The following is a 25739-nucleotide window of genomic DNA, read 5'->3' on the forward strand; positions in this document are numbered from 1 at the left end:
TCTAACCTGCCTGTTTATTGTTGAGTATACTAGCATGATTATATTTCACTCTATCACAGAGAAATTACGCGCAATGTGTTAAATTTTCATGCGGCCCATTCTAAACAAATGATTCTTAATCACTTAGGTATTCTAAACACGCAATACCTGGTGTGCCGAACTTGCATGAAGGGCTCATGCTTATGGGAGGAGTAAACAAAGGCAGCAAGCCTGAAAAACACGTTCCGCAAAGCCTCCAATTCAGACGGCAGTTTTCTCTGAGCCAGAGCGACACGATCAGGTCCTCTGAGCCGCCACAGCATTCACCTTAAGCTTTGTTAAGCACTTTTCGGCGGTTTTTATTTGGGCGACGTGGCGCTGCTCATCAGGCAGGAGAGTCAGAGCGCAGAGCTGGGATGGATGCTGCTCAGAGAGACGCGCCGGTCAGCCCGCTGGAGAGGAGCAGCCACACCGCGTTCATACACAACAATACGCTGTATGTGTGGGGAGGTTACCAGGTAAGAAGAGCCGAGGTGTAATTATAACCTCGCTACCTGTGCAGGTCCCCAAAACTTGATTCTGTTTATCTGAACGTCATCAGTGGGGGAAAACGTTTCGATGAAGAGAATGAACTTTCTAGAATTTCCTTTCTTTACCTGGATGATTAGGTGCAGGTGTTTCTACGCGGAGCCAAGTCATGACAATAAATTTAAAGAAAAAGTCACTGGTGACTGCTTCTATGGTAACTCCTATGGTAAACACAGCGAGGACACAGCGTCCTCGCTGTGTTTACTTTGAGGAAATTGAATCCTAAAGGAATAAATCACCGGAGTATATCAGTGTTCGTATTTATGAGTACGACAAATAACACGCATCCAGCATGTGTCGTTGAAAGGTATTACAGCTTGAGCTGCTACTGAACTGAGTGAGTTACACAAAGGTGTACAAGCACCTTTGTGTAACTGTTCACTTTAACTGTTCACTTTAATTAAAAGTGAACAGTTGTTTTGGTTCAATGCGTTTGTGACTGTATATGTATATGTAGACTTAAAAAAAAACACTGCGGAAACCAACTTGGCAAATGAACTGGAGATTTCAAATATCCTTCTAGGAAATCCTTCTAGCATGTTTCAACAAGAAACATTTTTTTTAAACTGCATCTTGCTGCATCCAGGTTGTTGCTATGTCCATCAGCCATCTAAGGTCACCACAGCTTTTCAGCAATGTGCAGCTTTAGTGAACAAAAGAGGACATTCACAGCTTTATCTTGTCTTTGTTCCTTCACAGGTAGTTGCCGGACAGGATGTCGTGTTGCCCAGTGATGAGATATGGCTCTGTGATTTAGACAGTGGGATGTGGTAAGATCAAATGAGGGCTGTTTATCAGCTGAGATAAACGGTGTGTCACACTGACATGTATCAGAGGATAGGACAAACTAGATAAAAGTGTCTTAGCATTCAAAAAACAGCCTTTTCTTTTATGGTTATTTGAGTCAGGTCAACTAAAACCAAAGCCAACCTTTCTTAGTGTTTACTTTATATGTGTGTTTAAGATTTCTAAGGCTTTACCTTCTTATCTTTTACAGGCGTTTTTTAACGTTTTTGTCTTTGCAGGGAGCGGAGAGAGATGACTGGAGACATCCCACCAGACCTGTCGGGCTTCTGCGGTGCTAATATTAACACTAAACTCTACATCTTTGGAGGATATGAAACAGCTGGGTACTCCAGCCAGGTGAGATGCTGGGCCACACATTCTGTTCCAACTCAGACCTGAGCGTCACGTTTGATAAAGATAAATGCTTAAACAAACTTCTACAGTCATACAAAAACTTTCTATCAATTTTATGGTTTTATGTATCAGGACATAATAAAATAAATCAGCTGGTACTTACCACGTTCATCCATCAAAATGCAAAGGTAGTGTCTGAAAAACTTCAGCGGAGGAAATAATTATGCAGAAGGTTGTGTGACAGCGTTTCAGCTTGGTTGAGGTGTGGACCTTGATATATATATTTTTTGTCTTGTTCAGCCAATTTAAATAGTCTTTAACCTGAATACAGCCATTACTTCCTCTTGAAAACATAACACTAAACTTTTTAGTGTAAACATATTCCAGTATTCATTATCTCAACTCATCTTATTTTAAATGATCATATCTTTCATTAAAATACTTCTGGTATTGCCAGATGTCGACACTTAGACATCTTGGCACTATTCTATGGATGCTGGAGAATCTGGATTTTCATTTTCTTCTTTACGTTGATTTTCTTATCTTGGACTTGCAAATCATGCGCTCCATGGCGTTCACTTGCTTGGTTCCTTTTCTTGTAGTCTTTTTTTATTTATTGAGCTTTCACTCAAGCTGTAGTGAGTGTCTGACAGCAGATTGCATAGCCCTGTTGGTTCAGAATAATTCAGCTCTACCAACAAATGCACGGTGGTAAGTTAAAAATGGGCCAGTGTACGTACATGTTTCACTAATGAGACACTAATTGTACAATTTTCTGCAGGGTAAGAACTTTTCCATGCAGATATTAGTACTTAAGGTAATTGCCCTCTTGTATGGCTCAATTTCAAGGAAGTTTTAACTTGTCGCAGAGATGTCCTCACATCTAGAGGAGGTCATGCTCCTGTGGCTGCAAACTAAGCCCCATAATCATTACCCATCCACCACTGTACTTGACAACTGTACTGCCATGAACTTCTACATTTAACATGTTAACAGAGGCCTATAGAGTTTGAGCTCTTGGGTTTTTTGCAGTTTCTCAGAGCATGCTGTTAACAGCACTCCAGCTACTTCCATCCATCCATTTTCTTCAGCTTATCCAATTTGGGGTCGTTAAGGGGGTGGAGACTATCCCAACTGTTATAGAACAAGAGGTGGGGGTATATCCAAAATGGGTCGCTAGTCTGTTGCAGGGCAATCATTCACACTCACATTCACACATATGACCAGTATAAGTTCACTATTTCACTTAACTAACTTCATGGTAACATGTGAAACTGTTGGAAAATTATTTTAGCCTTTCTATTTGACTGGGTGTAGATGTATCAGTGACAATTTGCCTACCAGTTTGCTCCTGTCAGATAGTTTACTGTGAAATTTGGTAAATGAGCTGTACAAACATGTAATCGTGGTTTAGAAGAATGGACAAGAAAGTGTACCTTCCCACCTACTCCCATCCTTTCCTCCAAACTGTCACCATGGCAGCTCTTTTATTTATATATATATATATATATATATATATATATATATATATATAGATATATATAGATATATGCATGCATATGCGCGCTATGAATAAATATCCCCTGCACCATTACCACCTGAACCATGGATACAAGGTAGCTCTTCTGGACAGAGATCTGCTGGATATATATATTAAAATGTCTCATTCACATTGGAAAATTGCATTTATACACTGGCTGTTCTTTGTCTTTGATATAATGAGCAAATATTAGCATACACAAAGTCAAAAAGTTAGCTAGTGACTTGAGCTGGTGTACATGTTAGACCTGAGAGGCATCAGCATCTTGGCACTTTTGTTCTTGTGAAGATCAAGTTATCGTTCTGAACTTTGCTAGACTTGCTCACAGTGGGAGTACATACTTCAGCAGAACTGTTTGAAGGATAGTTGAATAGATTTGGAAAACTACACCCAGCTACCCGCCCGTCAACTTTTGATATCAGACTTTACATTTTTTGGTAACTTGCAAAAAAGCAAACATGTTTTTTTTTTAAAGTCAGTTTCAGCACAATATTACTAAGATGCACGATAGTAAGAAAGCAGATAAGGCTCTCTTTCTAGGGGTTTCTAAAAAACAACAGACAAAACAAAATTCCTTGCATAACTGCTTGACACTTTACATGTATGTGCAGTGATATGCATGCCTCCTTCCCCAGGGGCAACACATTTGAAGTTATGTTTTTTTTTTTTTTTTTTTAAAGTGTAATATTGTTCATCATGTTTCAGATGTACTATTTGAGTAAGTCTTCTGAGCTTTTTTTTTTTTTTTTTTTTTTTTTAAAGAAAGCTGTAAAAGTTGTTTGACTTTTTCAGAGGTCATCAAATATTTGTCTCTTCTGAAAACGGGCTCAGCTGTGTGACGTCATTGTTGTGATAATGTTTAATTAGAAGTCACTCAGAGCCTGACCTGTTCTTTATGCTTTCTGGTGCCTATCACTGATATGGAAGATTGGACAATGTGATCGGACGTGCATAAAGATAGTCGCAGGGGCTTGTCTGCACATCAGTGTTTAGAGAGGCATAAAGGAGATTCATCTATTTCATGTTTTGATTCAGGGTATGAAGACGGTCTCCAAATGCAGTTTGTCGTGTGTGTGTGTGTGTGTGTGTGTGTGTGTGTGTGTGTGTGGTTCACAAATGCTGTTTTGTCAGGCTCATACCAGACTCTGTAGAGACTAGATGGAGATTATCCAGCTCGATCATCTGTTCTGATAGCTATTTGAAGCGTGTGAAAGCTCTCTGTAGAGGCAGACTAGAAGTTCACAAAGAATGGCTTTTAAAATGAAAAGGTGCATAAGCAGTGTGGATTTACCATCCATATAATATGCAAAATTAAGAGTCAAGAATTTGTGGTTCATTTTTGACAATAAAATACAAACACAAGCAGCCAGGAGCTCCTTTAAAAAAAGGTTTGAATTAAAAATTGGCTAGATGGCTAGACTGTGTGCTGAAAAAATGTCCCCTGCACCATTACCACCTGAACCATGGATACAAGGTAGCATGGATCCTTGCTTTCATGCTGTTTATGGCAAATTTGCTCCTACCAGTTTGGTTTCTCCTCTGATGTGTGACATCAACAAGGCATTTTTTCCCCCAGAGAACTGACACTCGCTTGATATTTTCTCTTTTTTCTGACCATTCTCTCTAAACCCAAGTCATGGTTGTGCGGAAAAAATCAGTAGATCGGCAATTTGTGAAGTACTCGGATCAACCCATCTGCCACCATAATCATGCCACATTAAAAGTCTTAAATCACCTTTCCTCCTCATTCTGATCCACAGTTTGATCTTGGCCATGTCTAACATGCCTAAATGCATTTGACCATATGATTGGCTAATTTGATATTTGCATTAAGGAGCAACTGATCAGGTGTACCTACCAAAGTAGCCAGCGAGTGTATTTTTCTTATTTTGTCTAATAAATTGAACGGTGTTTGTAGATGTTCAGCGTTGACCTCTCTGAGCCGTGCTGCTCATGGAAGAGAGTGACTGACACGAAGGGAACGACCCCCTCACCTCGTAACAAACACTCCTGCTGGGTACACAGAGGCAGGTCAGTTACTACAATACACAAGCTGTCAATGAATAGCAGCCCCAGTTTTACAAATACAAATAGCAGGGGTTTATGTTGCACCTTTACCTCATTTTTTTTGTTTAATTGAAGGATGTTTGTTTGTATTTTTTTTTTTCTTTTTTTCACAAATTCTTCCAGGTTTCAGTAATTTCATTTGTAAATGAAAGTTAAAAGAGCAGTATTCTCTCCTATGTTGTCTCTGTGCAGATTGATCTACTTTGGTGGATATGGATGCAAGACCTTGAGGGAGTTACGAAACACATCGTCATCAAACTTCACTTTAGAAGAGATGTCCTGGGTAGATATTACTCTGATATAGAACTTTGGTTGCCAATTTATTGGTTAATCGTTGTTTTACTAATGATGATCGATATGTTTTTCTTTTTAGTCAAGAGCTGTAAATGAAGTAACTCTGTGCAAGGGATGGAACAGTGAGGTGAATGTGTTTGACACACTCACAGCTACATGGAGCATGCCAGAGACTCAAGTGAGTAAAACGATAAGATGGTCTTACTTTTGAACTATTAGGCTATCCATGCTAGCAGTTCTCAGAGGCTGTATTCAGACACAGCTGTACCAGAAGCTACACTAAAACTTTGATGTTTTATGATTTTTTTTTTTATTACAACGTGCTGACATCAGCCTGCTTTCTAACAACACGCTGATGTCTGACCTTTGAACTATGACCTTGAAGCATTACACACTAAAATGGTATTTTTTATTATCTTTAACCAAATGACTGGAGCAGAAGTTGATCCCAGCTGAAAAATTCCACACTTTTAAACAATTCTGTAATTTACTAAATTAATACCTTGAAATAATTAATAAATCATTAAAATAGCAACTGAGATAATACACTCACAAATAAAGTGTTTACTGAGATCATAATTAAGGGAGCTGAGGGCTGTTTTTCCACAGACTTGTACACAATTAGACACCTTTTTGCAACTAGAGGAGTCGCCCCCTGCTGGCCATTAGAAGGAATTAAGGTTTTAGCTACATCCTAAATTGTGTTTACAATGCTCATATAATAGAATACCATATGACAGCATGGTGGGTATATAATAGGTTTTTCATGTATGTAGAAAAATTAGGGTCTAACTGAAAGCGAAGAGATGGTTGCAGTGGTAAAATCACTGTATTGAAATGCTGGTGGTGCTCCAGGAAAAGCTGCGGGTCTAAGCTTCATCATCTGAGGACCATTTTGTGGGGAATGGGTTTGATGGTTGTGGGGAAAGATCACCAGCCTCATCAGTTCTTGTCAAGCTTATCAGACCAGCAAGGATGATGCTCTGGGTGGGCCTATAATAAATAAAAAAACATTTAAAAAAAGGAGAAGGATGATGTCACAAAACTATAATTTGTGTTTTGCTGATTTTTATAATAAAATGGTGTGTTTTCTTTTGTTCAGGGTTCTGCTCCATCCCCCAGAGGCTGCCATGCCAGTGCCTTGCTGGGGAACAAAGGTTACATCAGTGGTGGTGTGGTGAGTTCACTTTTCTGAGCTGCTTAACGACACCGTAAACAGCCAAAAATATGCAGACACTCTTGCACGCAACCTATTTTGTATCGGTTGATCTGCATTTTTGTCGTCCTCAAAGGGAAACTTTAATGCTGAAGTATACTGCAACTATTTTGGACAATACTCTTCCTCCAACTTTGTGGTAACAGTTTGGGGAAGGCCCTTTCCTGTTTCAACATCCCTTTCCTGTTGTGACGTGAAGCCGCTCTCATGCACAAAGCCAGATCCTTTATAAAAATGGTTTTCTTTTTTGGTGTGAAAGAATTTGACTGACCTGCACAGAGTCACGACTTCAATCCCATCCACCCTCTCTGGGATGAGGTGGAAGTCAAGGCTTATCACCTAAAAACAGTGTTCCACCTTACAAATGCAGCTACAGTCTGGTGGGAAAATCTCAGAAAAGTGGAGCAGAAATACGGCAGATTAATGGACATAGCTTTATATTGAGATGCTCAACAATAATATATATTCTGTGGGCCATGTAGTGTATGGCAGATTAACAGTCACTCTCTTAAAACTTTATTTCTCCAAAAATATGATTTTAAATGCCAAAAAGTTCCAGGATTTATAAATCACGTTAAGTTTCCCAGCTGCCCCTTTTAGGTTTATCTCCTTCCACACCTCCAGTCCTCTCCCAGCATGCCAATATTATTAGTTTGCTCCATAGAAATTCTGTTCTGACCTCAGACTGACTCGACTGTCATACAGTAAAAAATATGACAAAGTCCATGTTCAAATGCTAAAGGTCGTAATAAAACGCCTATATTTCTGAGCTCTACACACACTGAAAAAATACACCAACTCATATCAGCTTGCAGCTTCTCTATATGGAGACACAAAGAGGCAAATATATTTTCACTCACCACAGGTGTGAGTGAAAGTGTAACGTAAGCACCCATGGGATCACACAATGAACATAAACCTCAAGGCGCTCTAAAAGGCTGATAACACCTTTCTTGCCCAGAATGGTGTAGACAAAGAAGAAAAAAATAACTTTGCATGTAACTAGTCCTGTAAGAAAGATGAGAGAGCAAAGTAGGCATTGAGACCAGCATAACTGGTGGCCTTAAAGGCATATTAAATGTATGCCTTTATCTTTGTGTGAAGCTTCCGATTTTGTTGTTCACATTTTGGACAGAGAGGACAGATGGTTTGAAAGAGGAGTGAAAGAAGCCATCTATGTCCATTGTGAGCGACCATCTTTGAACAGAGACGGTGTTTTATGACACCAACTGTCTGCCATCTATAATCCAGTTTTGAGATCCCTCCCCAGACGCCTTAACGCCCACTCACATCCTGGGCCATCTGACCTCAGGAATTCGCATGATAAGGTGGGGCCAGGTTTCACAATGAGCTCACCCGAAACTCTGGCTGATTGGGACCCACACCCAGTTTCACACCTTGGCTCAGGCGATTAGAGGATCATCAGGGGGTCCTTTTGTCCCTCTGTGGGGGGTTACTCCCACTAGGTTTATATCTGGGACTCTCCACCATTTGACCTTAGAACTGAAGAAGCTTCTCAGATGAGAGGTGAAACGTCTTCAAGTAACTCAAAGAAGTCCAGACGCTTTTCTTTGCAAGCTCCTTTGACTACGATGACCTGGATGACTGATAACCTTCACAGACATATTCCAATTTTGTTTCATCATCTTCCTTTTAATTCGACTTTAATATTGAGGATCGACACTGCAGCATTCACAAGATTGTGTGGAGCTGAACCTGAAATTATCTGTTTTTTACCCCTCACCTGCAAAAGGGTGATGGGGTGTTGTTGTCACGCCACTGATCGGGCGGCGTGGAGACCTAAGTTTGTGAATGCAATAGCTTGAGAACAGGGTGATTTTGAAATTGATACCATAGGTGTGTCTACTAGGAGGCTGAGGGGTTGTAGATTTTTGTGAAAACAAGAGCATATTACTAACTCACCACCTGCCCTACTTGGCAGACTGTAACTTCCTGTAACTTTGTCCTCCTTCTCCTCAAAATAAAAATGTGTTGTTGTTTTGACAGACTGGTGGAAGAGCCAGTAAGTAGTCAAACAGGATTTCCAGACTGTACATAAAAGATGGACATAGCTTCCAGGTCTGAAAAGTGCAGCAAATATGGAAGTGCTTTGAACTTTCCTTAAATGGCCATCAGGGGGTGATTATGTCGGGCCCTCTTTTACATACAGTCTAAAAATAGCAGCTGCAAAATAACCGGTCCAGATGTGCACAAATTTATAAAGTTGTTGTACTTCATATTTTTCTTTTAATGCTGAGTGCTGCAGTCATTTACAGCCAAGTGTAGTGCCTCAGGCAAGAGCAATGCCTAACATCTGAGTTTACATTTGCAGGAAGCAGCAGAGTTGGACATGTTCTGCTTAGACCTGGACACCTGGACCTGGACCAAACTGTAAATTTTCTTTCACTCTTGCACACATACAAAAGCAATGACCTCACAGGATTTGTCCTTAGTGGCTTACTGACCACTGCTCTGCATTTTATTTTATTTTTTTATTTATCTTTTTTGAACAGTGACATCTCCTCAGCTTTTGCACCTCTTGGTCGCTCTTGGCATACCATGACGCCCACGTCAGATCACACGCTGTTCATGTACGGAGGTTTTGGCACAAATGGAGATACTTTAAGTAAGTCTAAGAACCCAGAATAAGCACCGATCTGTTATGGGATGAGACAAAATACTCCAAGAATGAAAGTAATTATAAAGAGGCAGAAAATGAAGTGGTTCTTTGTGGTCCGATTTCCAAAAAAACTCCCAAATATTTAAGCAAATCCCCACTTGTTTTTCCTGATGCCATTTATAAAACAGATAACCATTCTGATTGCATATAATCATTCTTTTGGTTCAAGGAAGTGAATGGTTTGTGAAAGTGAAGCTTCGTTATTTTATCATGAGCCTCTTTCTTTTAGATGATGCCTGGCAGTTTAACACACAAACAAGAGAGTGGACCAAGATGATAAACCCCCACAAAGACAAGCCCAGGTAATTAAAATCATTCTGTAAATGTTAAAATTAAGTGTTTCAGCTTCATAGTTTTATCATAATTTGTTCTCACAGAAATGTCTATTTTATCCATAAAATCTTGTTATTTATTCCTCAGAACACTTCAAAATGCACAAAATTTAAGCCTTGCTGCAGTAAACCTTTATTTACTTGTCAGAGTTTTCCATACGGCGTGCCTGGGGAGGGATAGTGACGTTGTGGTGTTTGGGGGAAGCAGGAACCTCCGCATCGTCATGGATTCGGTATGTGATTAACATCGGTCATATTGTTTTGTTACACTGTAAGGTCTTACTGAATAAATCCATTGTGGTATAATCCTTTCCCGTTGCAGACATCATCAAAAGGCTGCTGCATTAAACAGCAACTTTCCTTAAATACTTTTAAACCCCATTACTCTTAAGGTAACTTGTTGAGTCAACCAATTACAGCGTCGTCTTTAACCAGGAGTGTTACATAAATGAAGCATAAGTAGTTTAAGGGCTCAAAGTATTAAATGCACCTGCAATGTGTTGCAGAGTCATGTGAAAAATAACCTCTTTCAGTTCTAAGGCTTTACATATCAAGGCAACAGAAACAGTAATTTGTTCCTTAACGGGTCTTAAAATGAGGTAAATGGGCCTCAGATGAACCACAACAACATGGCACTTTACAAATTGCCATTATTTATTTAACAAATACTAAGCCAAAGTGAAGTTTATTATCTGTTTATCAGATCATCAGCAAGTGTGGAGAGCTCTATAAAAACATACATTTTGGCAGTTTGCTGGTCTGGAGCCTCCAGCTATGTGTTAGCACAGTGTGAAGGAGGAGAGACACCAGCAATGATCTCAGAGAAGCCATTATTGCTGCTAATTGATCTGGGAAGGGTTATTGGGTCATTTCCATTTTATTTGAAGTCCATCATTCTACAGTCAGAAAGTTTATTTACGAGAGGGAAGCTGACGATGTCTCCCAATGTGTTTCCCTCAAGTTCAGATCATGTAATGCTCAAAGAAACTGCAAAAAACAACAACAACAACAACCCTAAAAGCCACATCTCAGACTCAGATGTAGAACGTTTAGCATTATGCTTCATTCACAAACAGAAAACTAACTCAAATAAGATGACTGGGATCACCGGTGCTGATGTTGCACAGAAAAAATGAACCTAGGACCGTTTGTGGGAGAGAAATCGTGAGCTTTAAAGATGGAAAAAAAGCATTTTGACATTTCATTCTTAATGTTAAATGTAGCAGTACTTTAGAAAATGTCAGGGATTTGAAGAAAGTCTCTATGATTTATTATCTGCAAGAAGTCCGTGCAAACGTTGATATGACCGTACAGTAGGACATACAGAGTGTTCACTAAGTGTGGCAACCATAAACCGATTCAATTTTTGTGCCCAAAAACGTTCAAGTAGGGAAAAAAGGTATAATGATTCTTGCATGTATCATCCATCCTCATGGGATTATTTTGAATCCTGTCATCAGATGGTTATTTTGAGGCTTCCATCACCACATCACTGCAGAGACGTACTCATCTTTCAGACTCAGCCTTACTCCCTCTCCAGGTATGCCTAACTAAAATTTTAGGATTCATTTAACAAAGATGCAGCATGGGTTTCATACTTTCTGTTGTGTTAATCATTTCATACTTTAACACATGTATTTCTTGTCATCACTGAAACCTCCATTCACAACCTCCATTTACACAGAATTAATCAGTTTTAATAAAGTCTGCAAACACAGCTGTGCAACTCCTTGTAGTTGTGCTGCCTCACATGCAGCAAGGCGTTAGATTAATAAGCTTTATCTTGGTATTATACGAACACAGGTCACTTTATTAGGTACACATGTTTAACGGCTTATTAACACAAATATCTAATCGTCTGGTTACATGACAAACTCAGCTCATGACCAAGACAACCTGCTAAACTTCAAACCGAGCTGAGTATTTTAGAAACTGCTGATCTTCTAGGATTTTCCTGCACAACCATCTGTAGTTTTTAGAGAGAATTCTCTGAAAAATACAAAACATCCCGTGAGCAGCAGGAATAGAGATGCTTTCAACACTTTGTCTGTATCATAAATAATTAAGGCAGTTTTCAAGGCAAAAGAGGGCCCCAAGCTGGTACTAGCAAGGTCTACCTAATAAAGTGGTTGGTGAGAGTGTAGGTGACAGAAAACATAATGGTTCCCTTGAATAAATAAAACTGCACGCTGAGGTATTTTCCTGTGTTCTGCTCTTCTTCAGGTTATGTGAGGATGTCATTGGACAAAACTCAGAGCTGCTCAGGTTGCAGCTCAGCTGGCTGCCATCGAAGCTACAGAGGACACTTGAGAAGAGAATGAGCTTTTTTTCTGCCAGTTCTTAAAACTTAGAGAGGACTATGTTTAGACTAGACACCAAGATTCTGAGCAAGTCTTCACTGAAATGTCTTCATTTATAAGTTGGGAATATGTATTTATACTTTGAAAAATGGTGCTAGATAAGATACTTTTTAACTTAATTTGTAAATGAAGCCTTTTTAATTTTGGGTAAAATTATTCCGTTTTGTGGTTTCATGTTGTGCTGTCTGTTTAACGTTTAAAAATTGTCTGTGAAATAGTAATAAAAGGTATTGATGTAACATATTAGTGTAGCTTTTTTTTGTTATCACTTTAAGAGTGGAAAATGTTGCAAAATAAAAGCATAAGCAATTGTAAAAATATAAGTAATTGTAGCTTTAAAAATACACTGGATAACATTCTACTCTAAGAGTGGGTTCTGTGCAAGTAAATGTTACCCTTCAAAAATATAAATAATTAGTAAATCTGAAGATGAATGGGTTTTATTGTGAATTTGTTTCCTTTTCTCCTTTGACCTTACAAACATAAAAGCTTTATTATCAATATTTATTCTTCATGGAAGTCAAAGAAACCATAAGCAGAGCCCCATCATACGATTTGAAAATTACATTTATGGAAAAAATGCAAAGCAGAACCAAGCAGGGATGCTTTTTAAATGCAATATTTCATTTGCAAAAAGGTGATTTTTAAAGCCTGATTGCAGGTGCGGGCAGCAGATCCACAGGGCAGGAGGTGGATCTCTGAATATCTGCTGGGCAGAACTGTTTGTTTCACACAGGTCGTACATAGTTAGCAGGAAGCATGCCCCGCTGCCCAGTGCGCTGGTTAAAGCCGAACACCCATCCCTCATCTATCGGCTCCACATCTAAGATCAGATCACCTTCCTGCAGAGAAAGCTCATCCGCTTCAGCTGCCATGTAGCTGTACATGGCCTGGTAGCGCTTCTGAATGAGCGGAAACACACACAGAGAAGAGATGAATGAACAGAACCAGTCAGACATGCAGACACACTGATATAGCAGATAAGAACATAAAGAGCACACAGTCTACCAGGATACATTTGAATTTAATTTCCCTACAGGAAAAATAAACAGAAGCAAATGTAATACATGGCAAGAAGTTTTAATATTAATTCACTAGAGCTTGCTGTGTTTATAGTTAATCAAATCTAAAGTCTAAAACTGTGAGCATTCACACCTATGGTGAAAGATTAAAAACTACAGCTGTGTTTTATGAATTGATAGTATCCGGGATCTGTGTTATTGCTGCAGGAGACAAGAGAAAATTTAAAAAAGCTTGAAAAACATTTCACACAAATACAGGGTATGAGCCAAAGTGTGTAGACACCTTTCTTTACTATTAAAATGTGGGAGCACACTTGAAATGACGTGTATAGAAAATATAATTTTGTGCAACAGCTTGTGTTTCTTCTTGTGGCTTTTTTGGTCAACATATTACCCAGTCTACACAGTCACGTCCATAAAAACCTGGTTTTCTATTCTGGTATAAAATAGATTTGGTTGAACTGGAAGCCAGGCCTTATCAATCAACATTCATAGTGAATCCCTGCAGATTCAACCTCTGGAGGAATCTCTCCAGATGATTGATGTACCCACAGAATGAGGCCCATCTTAAAAGAGAGCATGCACACAGGTGTAATGTATGTGTCCACATACTTTTGGGCATAGGTTTGCTTATGTATTGTTCTTACCCCTCCACTGTGTGGTGCTACAGCAGCAGTACGCATTTGTCCAGCAGACTGACCAAAGTCACTGACAGGGTTGGATGGCTGGTCCTCATAGTCTAAACACACACACAGTTCATACACACATTTAAAGGGAAAACTGTTATAAAGTCCCTGTGTAAGGATCTGTCTCACCTTGCCTATTTTCCGGAGGAGGCGCGTCACTTCGAATCTTGCTCTTCTCAAATTCTTCATGGTACTTTATCTGCACACACATGCACACATGTTAAATCCACACGGGGGTGCTAAGCTTTCACATTTGACGGTTCAGCCTCAGCAAACCCTCCCACTGTGAGAAGCAGCTCACCATTTTAGGAGGTGCTGAGAGATGACGAGTGGATATTGCAGCCACAGACGCAGAGAGAGAAAGACCCACATCTATTTAGTGTCTGCTTTTATTTGTCTATTTTCAGTAGTTGCAGCCCACTTGCTCCTTTCTGAAGGTCAACCACTGTCACATTAGTTTCACTTGAGAGTGGCTCAAAAAGCCCCCACAGGCTCCCATGTTAAAAATGCTGACCTTTATATCATTAAATACCATGTTTATAGCCCAATACAGAGAACTGTTTTTTCCTTCATTAAATAAACAGCAAATTATTTTTAATTCATTCATTTGGATATAACAGGGAATCACTTTGATGTGCAGGTGTGCTTGTAGCCAAAAGCTGTCTTCAAGGTTTCACTTCCAATAACAGGGTTAGGGTTATAGTTAGGGTCCTCTGAACTGGACCGCTTTGCCATGTTTGTGCGTTTTGAAGCTTTTTTAATGGCATTATCAAACTTGCTGCGCAGTTACCTGTACTAACAGCATGTCCTAGAAGCTTCTTTTGGTGCGTCTTACACTTATCAATAATTATGTTTCTCTCCACTGGTTGCAAAAGGAAGTTGCAAATGCAGTCGTACACTTCAGTTTATCTTTGTGGTTAGTAAAGACGTGTGACGACCCCTGACTCTTGTTTTCAACCTTTTCACATTTGTCTTGATGCACGTTCAATCATCTAGTTAAGGAAATCTCAAAAAACGTTGATTATGTTCATCTGGATGTAGCGTTTTCAGTGGGAGAAACGTTTTAGATGAACAGAATCAACTATTTTAGGTTTTCTCATTTGTTTTGATGTCGCTGGTGGGCAGAGGAGGGTTTGTTAGTGCCAGCTGTTCCCAGGCTATAAATCTAGAGCTGGCAATCTCTTTTTCCCTCCTGCTCCTTGTGACCATCACACCCTAGATAGCACTTGTTTTTGCACACACACATACATTCACTTGCTTACATGTCCTCACTCATCTACACCCTACGTCACTGAGGCCATTGATTTGCAAATGTCAATAGTTTCTATTTCAGTTGTTTAATTAGGTTTAATAAATAATGTTTATATTGGCAAGCGGTGTGTCAACCTTTTTGCCATGGCCTTATGAGCCAAGTTGTGGCACTTGTCTAATATGTTTATAGTCTCAATCGCTAATTTAACATATTATTTAATAAAACAATGTGTTTACGCTGTCAATTATGTTGGCATTCAGACTAATACTGATGACAGATCACTGTCATATGTCATGGAGATCTACCCCTCACTGATTAAAAAAATAAATAAACCAACATAGCTACGCCAAAAATATTCAAGTTGAGGCTTTAAAACAGAATTTCACTAATGACCTAGTGACATCACTGGCTGAGCTTTTATATGCAGTAAATTGTATTTGCCTTTTTTGGTCTAACTGTCTGAAAGCAACTTATTTTTAAAAACTGCTTTTTTCAGCGTTTTCCAACAGAAGCTGCTGGTGATGGGGTATTCAGTGACACAAAGCAACTCAAAGATTCTTGAACTTTATATGTGTTGAACTTATTCTGTTGTTAGTTTGGTATGTTGCTTGTGCAACATACAGTATGTCCCCCAAGAATAAAAACAACTCTGGGTCTAGTACTTAGAGGAAACTGGATGTTGCTTAAGGAAGAGAAGGAGCAGCCTCCTGTGACCTCAAGAAACCTCGAGAGGAGTAAACAGAAACAGGAATTTGTGGGAATAAAACTGGAGGAAAGGGATTGTTTTTAAAGTGGGAAGTGAGGGTGGAGAAATGAGAAAAAGACTCATACTAATACCAGTGGACAAAAATAATAGATTGCCCCTTTGACACACAGCTTATCACCCATGATTCCTTTCTACAACTAGTGCTCTCATGAGAGAGGAAGAGAAAGTTTGTGTGTATGTGTGTGTGGATAGCAGTTCCCTTTGTGTCCACAGCTGAGAGACTTTGACCATATAGGGCAGCTGTTCCTCAGTGGATGGAGAGAAATGCCTGAAATGTGCCTGTGTGTCTCTGCAGGGTTGTACTCTTGACATCTTTTGCTGCTCTTTGCAGCAACATGTTCTCTGCTTTGTATGCTGAAGCCATCAGCAAATCTACAATCCTGATCTGGACTTTCTCGTTTTCTTCTTTGAAAACTAAAATGCCTTTTTTAACATCTGCAGACTTGCTGCTTGCATCTGTCTATGACATCCTTCTGGAACTGAAAAATGTTGCCATAGTGAGATGCATACCAGATGTTTGACAGTCAAGGCCAAACATCCAGCAGTTTTCCCTTATTTTTGCAAGTGAAGAGCAAACTGAAGATACAAAAGTTCTATTAGAAGATATTGAAGGAGTCTGACAACATGACTGCACTTACGTTACTGATCTGATCCTGTGTCTTCTTCACTCTCTGCATCTCTGGAGTATCGACCACCACACTGAAACCTTTCCCCTTGTTCTTCTCAAACTCCTCCTTGTAAAGGGCCTGCAAATTTCAGAGTTATTTTAGAAGAATAACTTGAAGTTTAAAGAAAAAACTGCTTTCTTGGTAAAAATTATTCTAAAAAAATTAACTCCACTCTCTTTGTGTATCAGGACTGAGCTGTATCTGTTATTAAAATCCAACCGAATGCCTTTTTTTTTTTTTTTTTGAAAAGATGGAGATACCACTTGAAATTACTATGACTAAAAAATATGTAGCAATGCTGTGCTTCCTTTCTTTTGCATCAATCTTGGTTGCATTGTAGCCCAGGTACAATAACATCTGTGTGTACTGACTTTCCTTATTGCTATAAGGTTTAACTGCAAAGGTCTATATCTTTCCTTTTGGCCTTACAGACTTAGAGCTGTTATTGACTAGATTTTATGAGGACAGTTTAAAGCAGTTAATATGAAGCCGCTAACAGTCGTTAACTGTTGGGTCTGTCCCCCAAATTCCTCTTCAAGCATGTATAAGGTTGACTAGTGAACACTTTCTCTGTGAAAACAGTGGAAAAACGAATCTGCAGCTCTTAGGGGGTAATGTTATTGATATTAAGAGGCCTAATGGTTAAACTAAGCCAACTGGCTGGTGGTTCATTATTAGCATACGGACATGAGAGTGTTGTCAATCTTTTTATCTGCCTCTGACCAAGAAAGTGAATGGTCACATTCCCAACAATGATCCAATATTTCTTTAAACATTAAACAAGTTAAATGACACAAGTGGAAGGAAACAGTTAGCTTTGTTACATATCGAATGCATGCATTGTTTTATCTTTGACATCAGCTAAAGCCACGGAAGTCGAGTTTTAAAATGAAGCCGCATTCAGTTACACTGTGCATCGTTTTACTGTTACAACGATCTGTTATTACAGCAACAAAAAATCCAATCCTGCAGCCCGTCTACCATGCACACTAAAAGAAAATAGTTCTTTTCATGGCTTCTTTGCAGCCTGAAGTGGAAAATCTAAGACATTTTGCAAATGCTTACATTTTAGTGAAGCTTGTAAACTAAGCAGATATCTCTTTAGAACTTTTCATCTATGCTTTTATTATTTTGCAAGGCACACCTGCCTAACTTCCTGGGATTATTATTATTTTTCATTTCATCTCAAATGTAGCACAACCTGAATGCAGCACTGAATCAAAGCCAACAAAGGATGATTAACAAAGACTTTTACATGTAAAGAATAAGATGGTATGGAAGCCCATGCAGACATGCAGATAGCAAAGCCGCATCACAACCTTCAATAATGTTTTAAAGAAGGAGGGAAAAAAAGAAGGAAGATCATTTGTTATAATTGGAGAGGTAATGGATAAATGGAGATGTTATCGGAGAATTCGATTCTTGGTGGTCTTTGAGGTGGACCGAGCATACGTTACTGATCTGGTCCTGTGTCTTCTTCACTCTCTGCATCTCTGGAGTGTCAGCCACGGCGCTGAAACCTTTCCCCTTGTTCTTTTCAAACTCCTCCTTATAGAGCGCCTGTAAATTTTCATTCATCAGTCTTTATTGTTCATTTTAATGTTTTTAACTTAGACAAAGGAGCTTAGGGCAATGCTTTGGCTTAAATTCTCAATTCTAAAGGGTTATACTTGCTAAAATGATCATGTTAAACACTTTTACTGCATTTTAATCAAAAATATACAAAAACTGATTCATGCAGGGCTTTAAATGGCCTTTTGGTGAGAGTTTTTGAAGCTTAAAACCTCAAGGAAACACTTGCAAACTTATTCCATGCCTGCATGTTTATTTGAAAGTAAATCTGAGATCCCCGCGAACTCACGCAGACATGCAAACATAAGTGAGTCATGATGTTGCTATGAGGAATATGCCTCCTCGGTAAGAGAGCTTGACTGCAGAGACTTTTATGGTTATAAACAATGAACTGGGCTGGTTTGATGAGTAAAGCGCAGAACGGGAGGGGTGGTGGTGTAAATTTGATCATGCTGTTATAACAGCCGTGTTGAAATGAAACGACAGATTAAATTGCTAACCAAAAATACAGCCGCTCTTGGCGTGTTTGTCCTGTTTCATCAGGTGCTTGTTTATTTAGAGACTAACTGTTCAAAGAGACAGCTTAAAAGGAATCTAGTGGAATAAAAAATAAAAGACAGTCACATTTTTTATAGGACTCAATCCTTTGAAAAAATAGAAAACCAGAAAAACTCAGTACAGCCTTACTGTGTCCATATGAATTAAGAGTGTAAGTTGCAGCCAAGTGCTGCTAATCAAATACACTTAATTAACTGATCGTCAAAAAGTTTCAGCACTTCCCGGGGGTGGATTTCCCAGCAAATTCCCCCCAAATTAGACTGTGCTCAGAGAAATAAAAAAAGAAAACAAGAGTTATATATCAGAGCCTACACACCTCAGTAAACATGTTAAATAATAAAATTCATAACAGCAAAATTAGAAAAAAGGTGAAACATTTTTTTGCTTGTTTGGAAGAGTTGGTTAGACAAAGCCTCTACATGGCAGTAGACGATATACCAAATAAACTTAATGTATCGCAAATTTTTCCCACTATGATGGTTAAAATGGCTTTATCACAACCATCCAGTATAAACAGCCATGGTAATATTAAGCTGTCTGCACGTAATTCAGTTTTTTCTCCCACACGCTGCGACTGCATCATCAATCTCCCCTCCCAACAGGTACATTTCCTCTTATCACTCAGCCCTACTTGGCATTATGGTTTAGGTTTGCAAAGCTGCATCTGAACGAACTGCAAGACTTTTGTAACAATGTGCTTTTGACAGAGGAGAACAAAGTGGAAATGGAGCCATAAAGAACAGCAAACCAAACAAGCACCACATATACCTTACACATCATGAGGTTTTGCAACCACAGGACCTGGGCAGTCACTGAGTCGACCATGAACTCTGTATACCAGAGTATTCTAGAGTCAAAAGTGAGGCCATGTGGCTGACAGCTAAAGCTTAGTCAACATTTGGTCATGCAATAGGACAATGATTGCAAGCACAGCAGCAAATCTACAAAAGAAGGGAATGACCCAGTCAAGGTTACACTTCAGCCCAGGTGAATTGTTGTGATGGGGACCTTAAAAGAGCTGTGCATAAGTGAATGCTCACAAACCTCAGTGAACTGGGCAGATGTAGGTCACAGTGCCTCTCATCAAACAGATGTGCTAATATTTACCATGAATGTTTTTGATTTATTACCACATGTTGACACAGAAACACTTGAAAATAGCAAGGCGATGACAAAGGAAACAGAATAGCAGCACTGAAAGTCAATACTGTTTGATGCATTTATAGATGACATCAATGAAGCTACAAAAATATCAAATGGTTTCATGTACCTTAATACACGTGTAATGGTTTCTGCTGTGTTACTGCAACCTTTAAGATTTTTTCAGCCATTATAAGACCTTTGCATTGTTTATTGCATTGTAAAAGTTACATTTAAAACTGTGTCCTCTCTTTTCAGAAACAGTTTATGTATTAAATAATTCACAAAATTCACATTTTTCACTTGGATGATTTTTCTTGGCAATGCAGATTAGCGTTCTGCATACCTACGCAATTGGTTTAGCTTAACTGCTGACATTATGAATGGGGGTAGGGGTCGAGGACCATCCAAAAAGCTAACTGTGCCCCCTCAGCTATATTCATTTTACATATTTATATGTAAAATCCAGTCATACAGTTCGGTAATTAAGAAGTGAAACACCCACATTGCTGTTAATTTATTGTAATAACAACCAAGCTCATGTTAATGATTCTGTGAATAGCACCTTAGTGCATCTGCAGTAAACACTTTAGTATGACCAAGGAGGACACTGATTTTGGAGCATATGGGCCTATGCAAGTCAGACTTTGACAAGTACCCCTCACTTTTCTTAAGAACTGAAAAAATACCATTCACCAGCTTATGCATTTTTTTTTAAAGCACTTGAAAATTTCAAAACAAATGTGCAAGTGTGCATGAATACTTTGCTATAGAAACCATTTCCTGATAAACAGGAAACGTGAACTGATAAAAGGTTATGCTGTGTTCAGTTAACTAAATTTAACTATTCTCTGCAAATTTCGATATTCTGTCTAACAAATACAGGTCTGCACGGGTCTTGCAGAAATGCAGTCGTGAGTGGATTGCCTAACTTTTTTCATCCTTTTAAAAGGGAAGAGAAGCTTCACCTCAAAATGCTGAGTGGCAAGATGATCCCTAAAGTTTAATCTGTGAAGGAATCTCTTTAATTTTGCGTGACTTGCAGGACTTATCTCTTTGATCAGGTTAGAACATGTTGGCATGAACAGTGTGATTAGATTAGAGCTTAAGAACAGGGATGGCAGGGAAAAGGAGGCCGGTACCACATCAGAGGCTAAAAGGAGACTGGATCTGAGAGTATTTTTAAAAATGCTCTCAAACCTCTGATCATTTACAAGAGTTCCTGACGAAACGCATTTGAACTTCACGAATGTCAGATTGGCTCATGTTGTAAAAGTAGAGTCTCAAAATGAAGCTACCATGTCCTTACTTAAGTAACTCATCAAAGGGTACCTTTGATTTAATCAAAGGAATCCAATTGTCATGAGAGCAGAGCCAAGATCTGCGTCCTGATCTCCTGCTCTGATACCGAGCTGAGTGAAGGAGATATATATATAGAACTTTTCCACCAATGGGTTGCTGTTGCCAGTGCTTAACCTAGAAAAAGCTCCACTTATTTCCACCTTTAAAAAGACTGATGCTGGTGCCAAAAAAGCTGACATCAGCACAGCTCCAAACAATTGCTGCCACCAAAGTTGGAATCACTGCTCTCAGTGACAGTGTGAGGGCCATGGCGGAAAATTCAGGGCTAATTTTAATAAAACATGAGCCAAAGCAACTTCTGTTAAAATGCCCAGCTTTTACAGTGTAACATTTAGTTCCCTGGCATATCTGGTTATCAAAGACACCAAAGCAGAACTGTTATTTCTCGCACCACCTTCAACACTGTGATGACGGAAAAGAGGCAATCAGGACTGACAGATATGTAACACCAAGCGATGTTGCTGCAGTGAGCTTGCAAACAGTATCTCCTTTCTCTGCTGGTCAAGACCAAGATGTAAATGATGGCAGAGATAGGCCTGAACTGCTAAAGTCTCACCTGACTATTAAGCATGCTCTGTTGTTTGAGACGCAGATTCTCGGGGGTGTCGGTCACTATGGTGAAGGAGGTTTTGGGGTAATGCCTGAAAAAAAAAAAAACAGAAGGGAAGAAATTAGATAAATGAAGATTCACATCATGCATTCATCCACCCATCTATCCAGTTAAGCAGCAAGACCATGATTAGATTGATTGGTGTTAACCAAAGTCCTACAACATAACAGCAATCTTCTATGAAATCCAGCCCAACAATATGATTGGCTGATAGAGTTTTTCCGTACATTTTAGTTCAGGTTTTGCTGAATGTCTTCTTCCTATGGATGTTCAATGGCTTTATGCTTGGCTGCTTTGTTTTTTGCAATATTTGATTTTCAGGAGAAGCAAACTGTTGTCAAACTGAATTGAATGAACTGATTAATTTGTTCATTCTGCAAATAATTTGTGCCTTATAATATTATGTAAAGAGCACAATAGATGAACCCGGGTTGCTGTTTAATAACAGTCGGACAGCAAATTTCTAATCTCACGTCAATCTTTAGGAATGACTGGAATCACATGATTCAATCTGTCTGCTCACACTTCTCTTTTCCATCACTTCCACATGCTGCCTGCAGCTTCTCCTGCTCAACTGCTTCAGAATTTAACTTCTGCTCATGTGGTAGATTTGTTAATGATGAAACAACCAAACCTGTTCAATCACCTTGCACAGATAATAGAAAAAAAGGCCGTAGTAAATAATTCCTATAATGCTACGTATTATAATTTTGTGGCTATAGTTGCGTAATGAACTGATTTTGATTGACGCTAATGTTACTTAATAACAAGCAGTAACCTAAAGGAGCTGAAAAAGTGAAACGTCAAAAACTAGTGTCTCTAAAGGCCATTTTATTCTGGCTCCAAAAGTGACTCCCATGTTAAAATGTCCAAATTCAGCAATAAACTTACAATATTCGCCTTTTATGATTACTGTACAGTGGATTTTTTTCCCCAAGAAATCACTCATTTGGATTTTGTTGAGGCCTAAAGTAGTTGAGCCCTTTGACTGACAGGTGTGCCAACACCTAGCCCATAGCTGATACTGTAGGCCTCACCTCCAGTAATCGGCATTACTGAACTGTACTTCTGGACCTCGTGTGTTAGTGCAAACTCATAATATCTGACTTATAATATGGCATGCTGCAAAGCACAGCCTGTCCAAGAAATCTGTGCTTCAAATTCAGTGAATGAAATTCTATAATTTATTAGTCAGTTACTTGGCACTAGTTAGCACACACAGTGTCTGTGTGGATCACCTCTACAGTGTAAGGATGCAGCTTTCTTCCTTGGTCTCTTGTGTTCTGGGCGCCTCTGGATGTCTGGAGATTTGATCTCCTCCATACCTGCTTCATGCCCTGGAGGACGGGGCTGTGGCCCCCCCACACCCTCTAGCAGATCATTACATGAAGGAACCTTTTAAAAAAACAAGCGCGTCCATGCTCACAGGTGTACACACGGGTGATCACACCCACAAACTACACTCTTTTTGGCTCCTACCTCAAAGCACACTGTGTTCTGTTGATCTTATGTGCTGCACAATAATGTTTAATATTTAGTATTTACTGTCATATTCCCATATATCATTGTGATGTTGTTTATTCTATTACTCTTGTTCTCTTCTGCTTGTTTTCTTTTTTCTTTCTCAGCAGGTGATCCAGGTGATCGATATATGCATTTTTTTTTCTTTTTCTTTTTTTTCTGCCCGTTCTGTTGGTTTTTGTCTTTTGCCCTTCTCCCCCGTCCCTCTTCTCAGCTGTTTCTCTTTCCCTCTTTCTTTCTCCCCTTCTTTCCCCCAGTCAAGTCTGTCCCGTATTCAGTAAGTGAAAATAAAATAAACAATAAAAGGTGAATCAAATGGACCATTACGGCAAGGCTGGGATGGTCAATTTGGTAAAGTAAATCCGTTGGGCATCTTTCTTTGCCTTTAGACAACAATTCTGATGGCAAAAGAGCCAAACGGGACAGGCGCAAAAAAAAAAAAAAGGATGCAGCTTTCTGAACAAGCTTGCTAGCGTTTCCTCATAACTTAGCACTTGACTCTTTCATCCAAATAAGGCTGGCTCAAAAAAAAGCAAGCAAACAAACAAAAAAACCACCACGTCTACGTCTGAAATGCTAATGCTGAGGCTTCAGAGGAAAGGTAACCACATCTTTTATATTTTAGATACGGTTTTGTTTCTTTCAAATATACTGCAAGCTCTTAACAAAGAGTCAGATGCTATCCAGCTATTTTAAGTGTTTGTTTTAGTCATCATGGTGGTGCATGCTGTGAACGCTCACATAGTGCAGTAAGGTTTCTTCTCAAAGCCTTTGTAGTTCGTCATGCTCAAGGCCATCTTGCAGACCTCACAGCTGAAACAACCTTTGTGCCAATACTAGGAAAAAAGAGAAGAAATAAAGTCTGAAGTATTAAACTTAGAAGAAAATGCATTTCCATCGACACAAATTTAGATCTGTATTAACCTTTTTTGACAGAACACTGTGGAAATCTTGTTCACTCTTACTGGCTGATTGAATTAAATGGTTTTTCATTTGAAAAAATAAAACTTTTTTCTCTCTCTTTCTCTCTCTGAGCGGGGAAATCCCTTGACTCCTCTACATAAGGCCACAGCTGTCCTACTAATCTGTTTCTATTTCTCCCATCGCTTCACTAAAAGATTTCCAATAAGAAATGGTTCAAATGGAAAATGACTGTGAGAAATAATGCTGTGAAATTAGGTGCATTTTTAAACCTATGCACTATGCATATAAACTTTCCCATAAATATATTTTTTGCATTATTAAATAAAAGTCCTGCAGGAAGCCATTTTTCCCAAAAGAAATCAGGAATTGATAACATCTCTGTAACTCAGGTCACTTTGCTTTGATTAAGTCCTTAAATTGATTAGATCATCTTGATTATAAATAATATTCATCTGATTCCACTAAAATGATCAGAGTACATCTATTTGAGAAACCACAGATACATAGATTATTATTGATTATGTAAGATATAAATTTTTTAACATTTGGAAATTTCTAGTTGATTTTTATGTGTATTATCTAGACTTCCATTTTGCATGTTTTTTTTTTGGCTTGGTTGTGACTGTACAAAATATGCACCCAGTTAAAGCATCACATGAGATATGACTGCATAAAAATATTTTTAAAACTGTAGAATAAAAAAGAACTTTTGCAAGTGGACAAAACTATTTTAAATTTAAAATATCTATAATAAAATTGAAAGTATAAGTTAGTCTTGAAACTCACCTGATAAATCTTTGCATACATTAGAGTAAATCACATTAAGGTCAGTGGATGGGCTTAAACTTGTTTCACCTTACCTTATCAAGGCAGTTTATTTTTTCTGTTGGGTAAACTGGTTTATTGCATCTCCCACAGGGCGGATTCATGATTGCAGAAAAAACAAAAACAAGTTTACTAGTCCAAAAGTTCAGGAGTAAAGGACCTGTAATGGGCAGCTGGTACTCGAACCGTCCTCCCGCTTTCTCGCAGGCATTTCAGTTAATATGACCCCAAGGCGAGGAGGAGTCAACTGTGCAGCACGGAGACCTCATGTTGCCTTTACGGGTCGTCGGACATAGCAATTTTACTTCTGGTGTTTAAGTAATTAATACGAGATGGTCGTCAAATGTGATTCTATATGATATTTTTAGTAACTTAAAATGAATTAACAACAAAACAAACGAAACCATTGCGCATCATTCAGCGGCCTCTTTAGCTTGTCCAAATATGTTTTGTAAATTACAGGGTTTTCGCATGCCTTGAAGGCAGCATCAGCAGCGTTGAGGAGAAGTGAGGTTGATAACCTTAAAAGGAGTAACAACATAGACTAATCCAAATGTACTGTAATAACGCTTTTAAATAAATAAGGTCGACTCTAAACATAAATTTATCGCGGTAAGCTCTAAATATCTACATTTAT

The 25739-nt window shown here is 38.9% G+C and overlaps 2 protein-coding genes across 3 annotated transcripts; one reads left to right on the forward strand and one right to left on the reverse strand.

Annotated features, from left to right (window-relative positions):
• The first annotated feature begins 239 nt into the window (after positions 1-239).
• On the forward strand, positions 240-12435 carry LOC146663975 (kelch domain-containing protein 1-like). Its single transcript, XM_085416944.1, has 13 exons — positions 240-497; positions 1267-1337; positions 1593-1710; positions 5166-5278; positions 5507-5597; positions 5688-5786; positions 6711-6785; positions 9157-9215; positions 9338-9450; positions 9734-9806; positions 9985-10069; positions 11297-11376; positions 12060-12435. The coding sequence occupies exons 1-13, from the start codon at positions 396-398 to the stop codon at positions 12178-12180; spliced, it is 1200 nt and encodes a 399-aa protein (XP_085273070.1). The 5' UTR covers positions 240-395; the 3' UTR covers positions 12181-12435.
• Positions 12436-12499: 64 nt separating this feature from the next.
• LOC146663976 (LIM and SH3 domain protein 1-like) lies at positions 12500-25301 on the reverse strand. Of its 2 annotated transcripts, XM_085416945.1 has the most exons (8): positions 25138-25301; positions 24095-24189; positions 21779-21863; positions 18043-18150; positions 16561-16668; positions 14034-14103; positions 13866-13957; positions 12500-13098 (listed from the first exon to the last, which is right to left on the reverse strand). In XM_085416945.1, exons 1-8 carry the CDS (start codon positions 25204-25206, stop codon positions 12925-12927), a joined length of 801 nt encoding a protein of 266 aa, XP_085273071.1. In that variant the 5' UTR covers positions 25207-25301; the 3' UTR covers positions 12500-12924. The 2 variants fall into 2 exon arrangements, with proteins under 2 accessions (XP_085273071.1, XP_085273072.1); XM_085416946.1 differs by lacking the exon at positions 18043-18150.
• Positions 25302-25739: the final 438 nt, after the last annotated feature.

Source organism: Rhamphochromis longiceps, linkage group LG8 (assembly GCF_057381845.1).
Source record: "Rhamphochromis longiceps isolate RC_006_pf linkage group LG8, R_longiceps_female_GT1.1, whole genome shotgun sequence".
NCBI lineage: Eukaryota > Metazoa > Chordata > Actinopteri > Cichliformes > Cichlidae > Rhamphochromis > Rhamphochromis longiceps.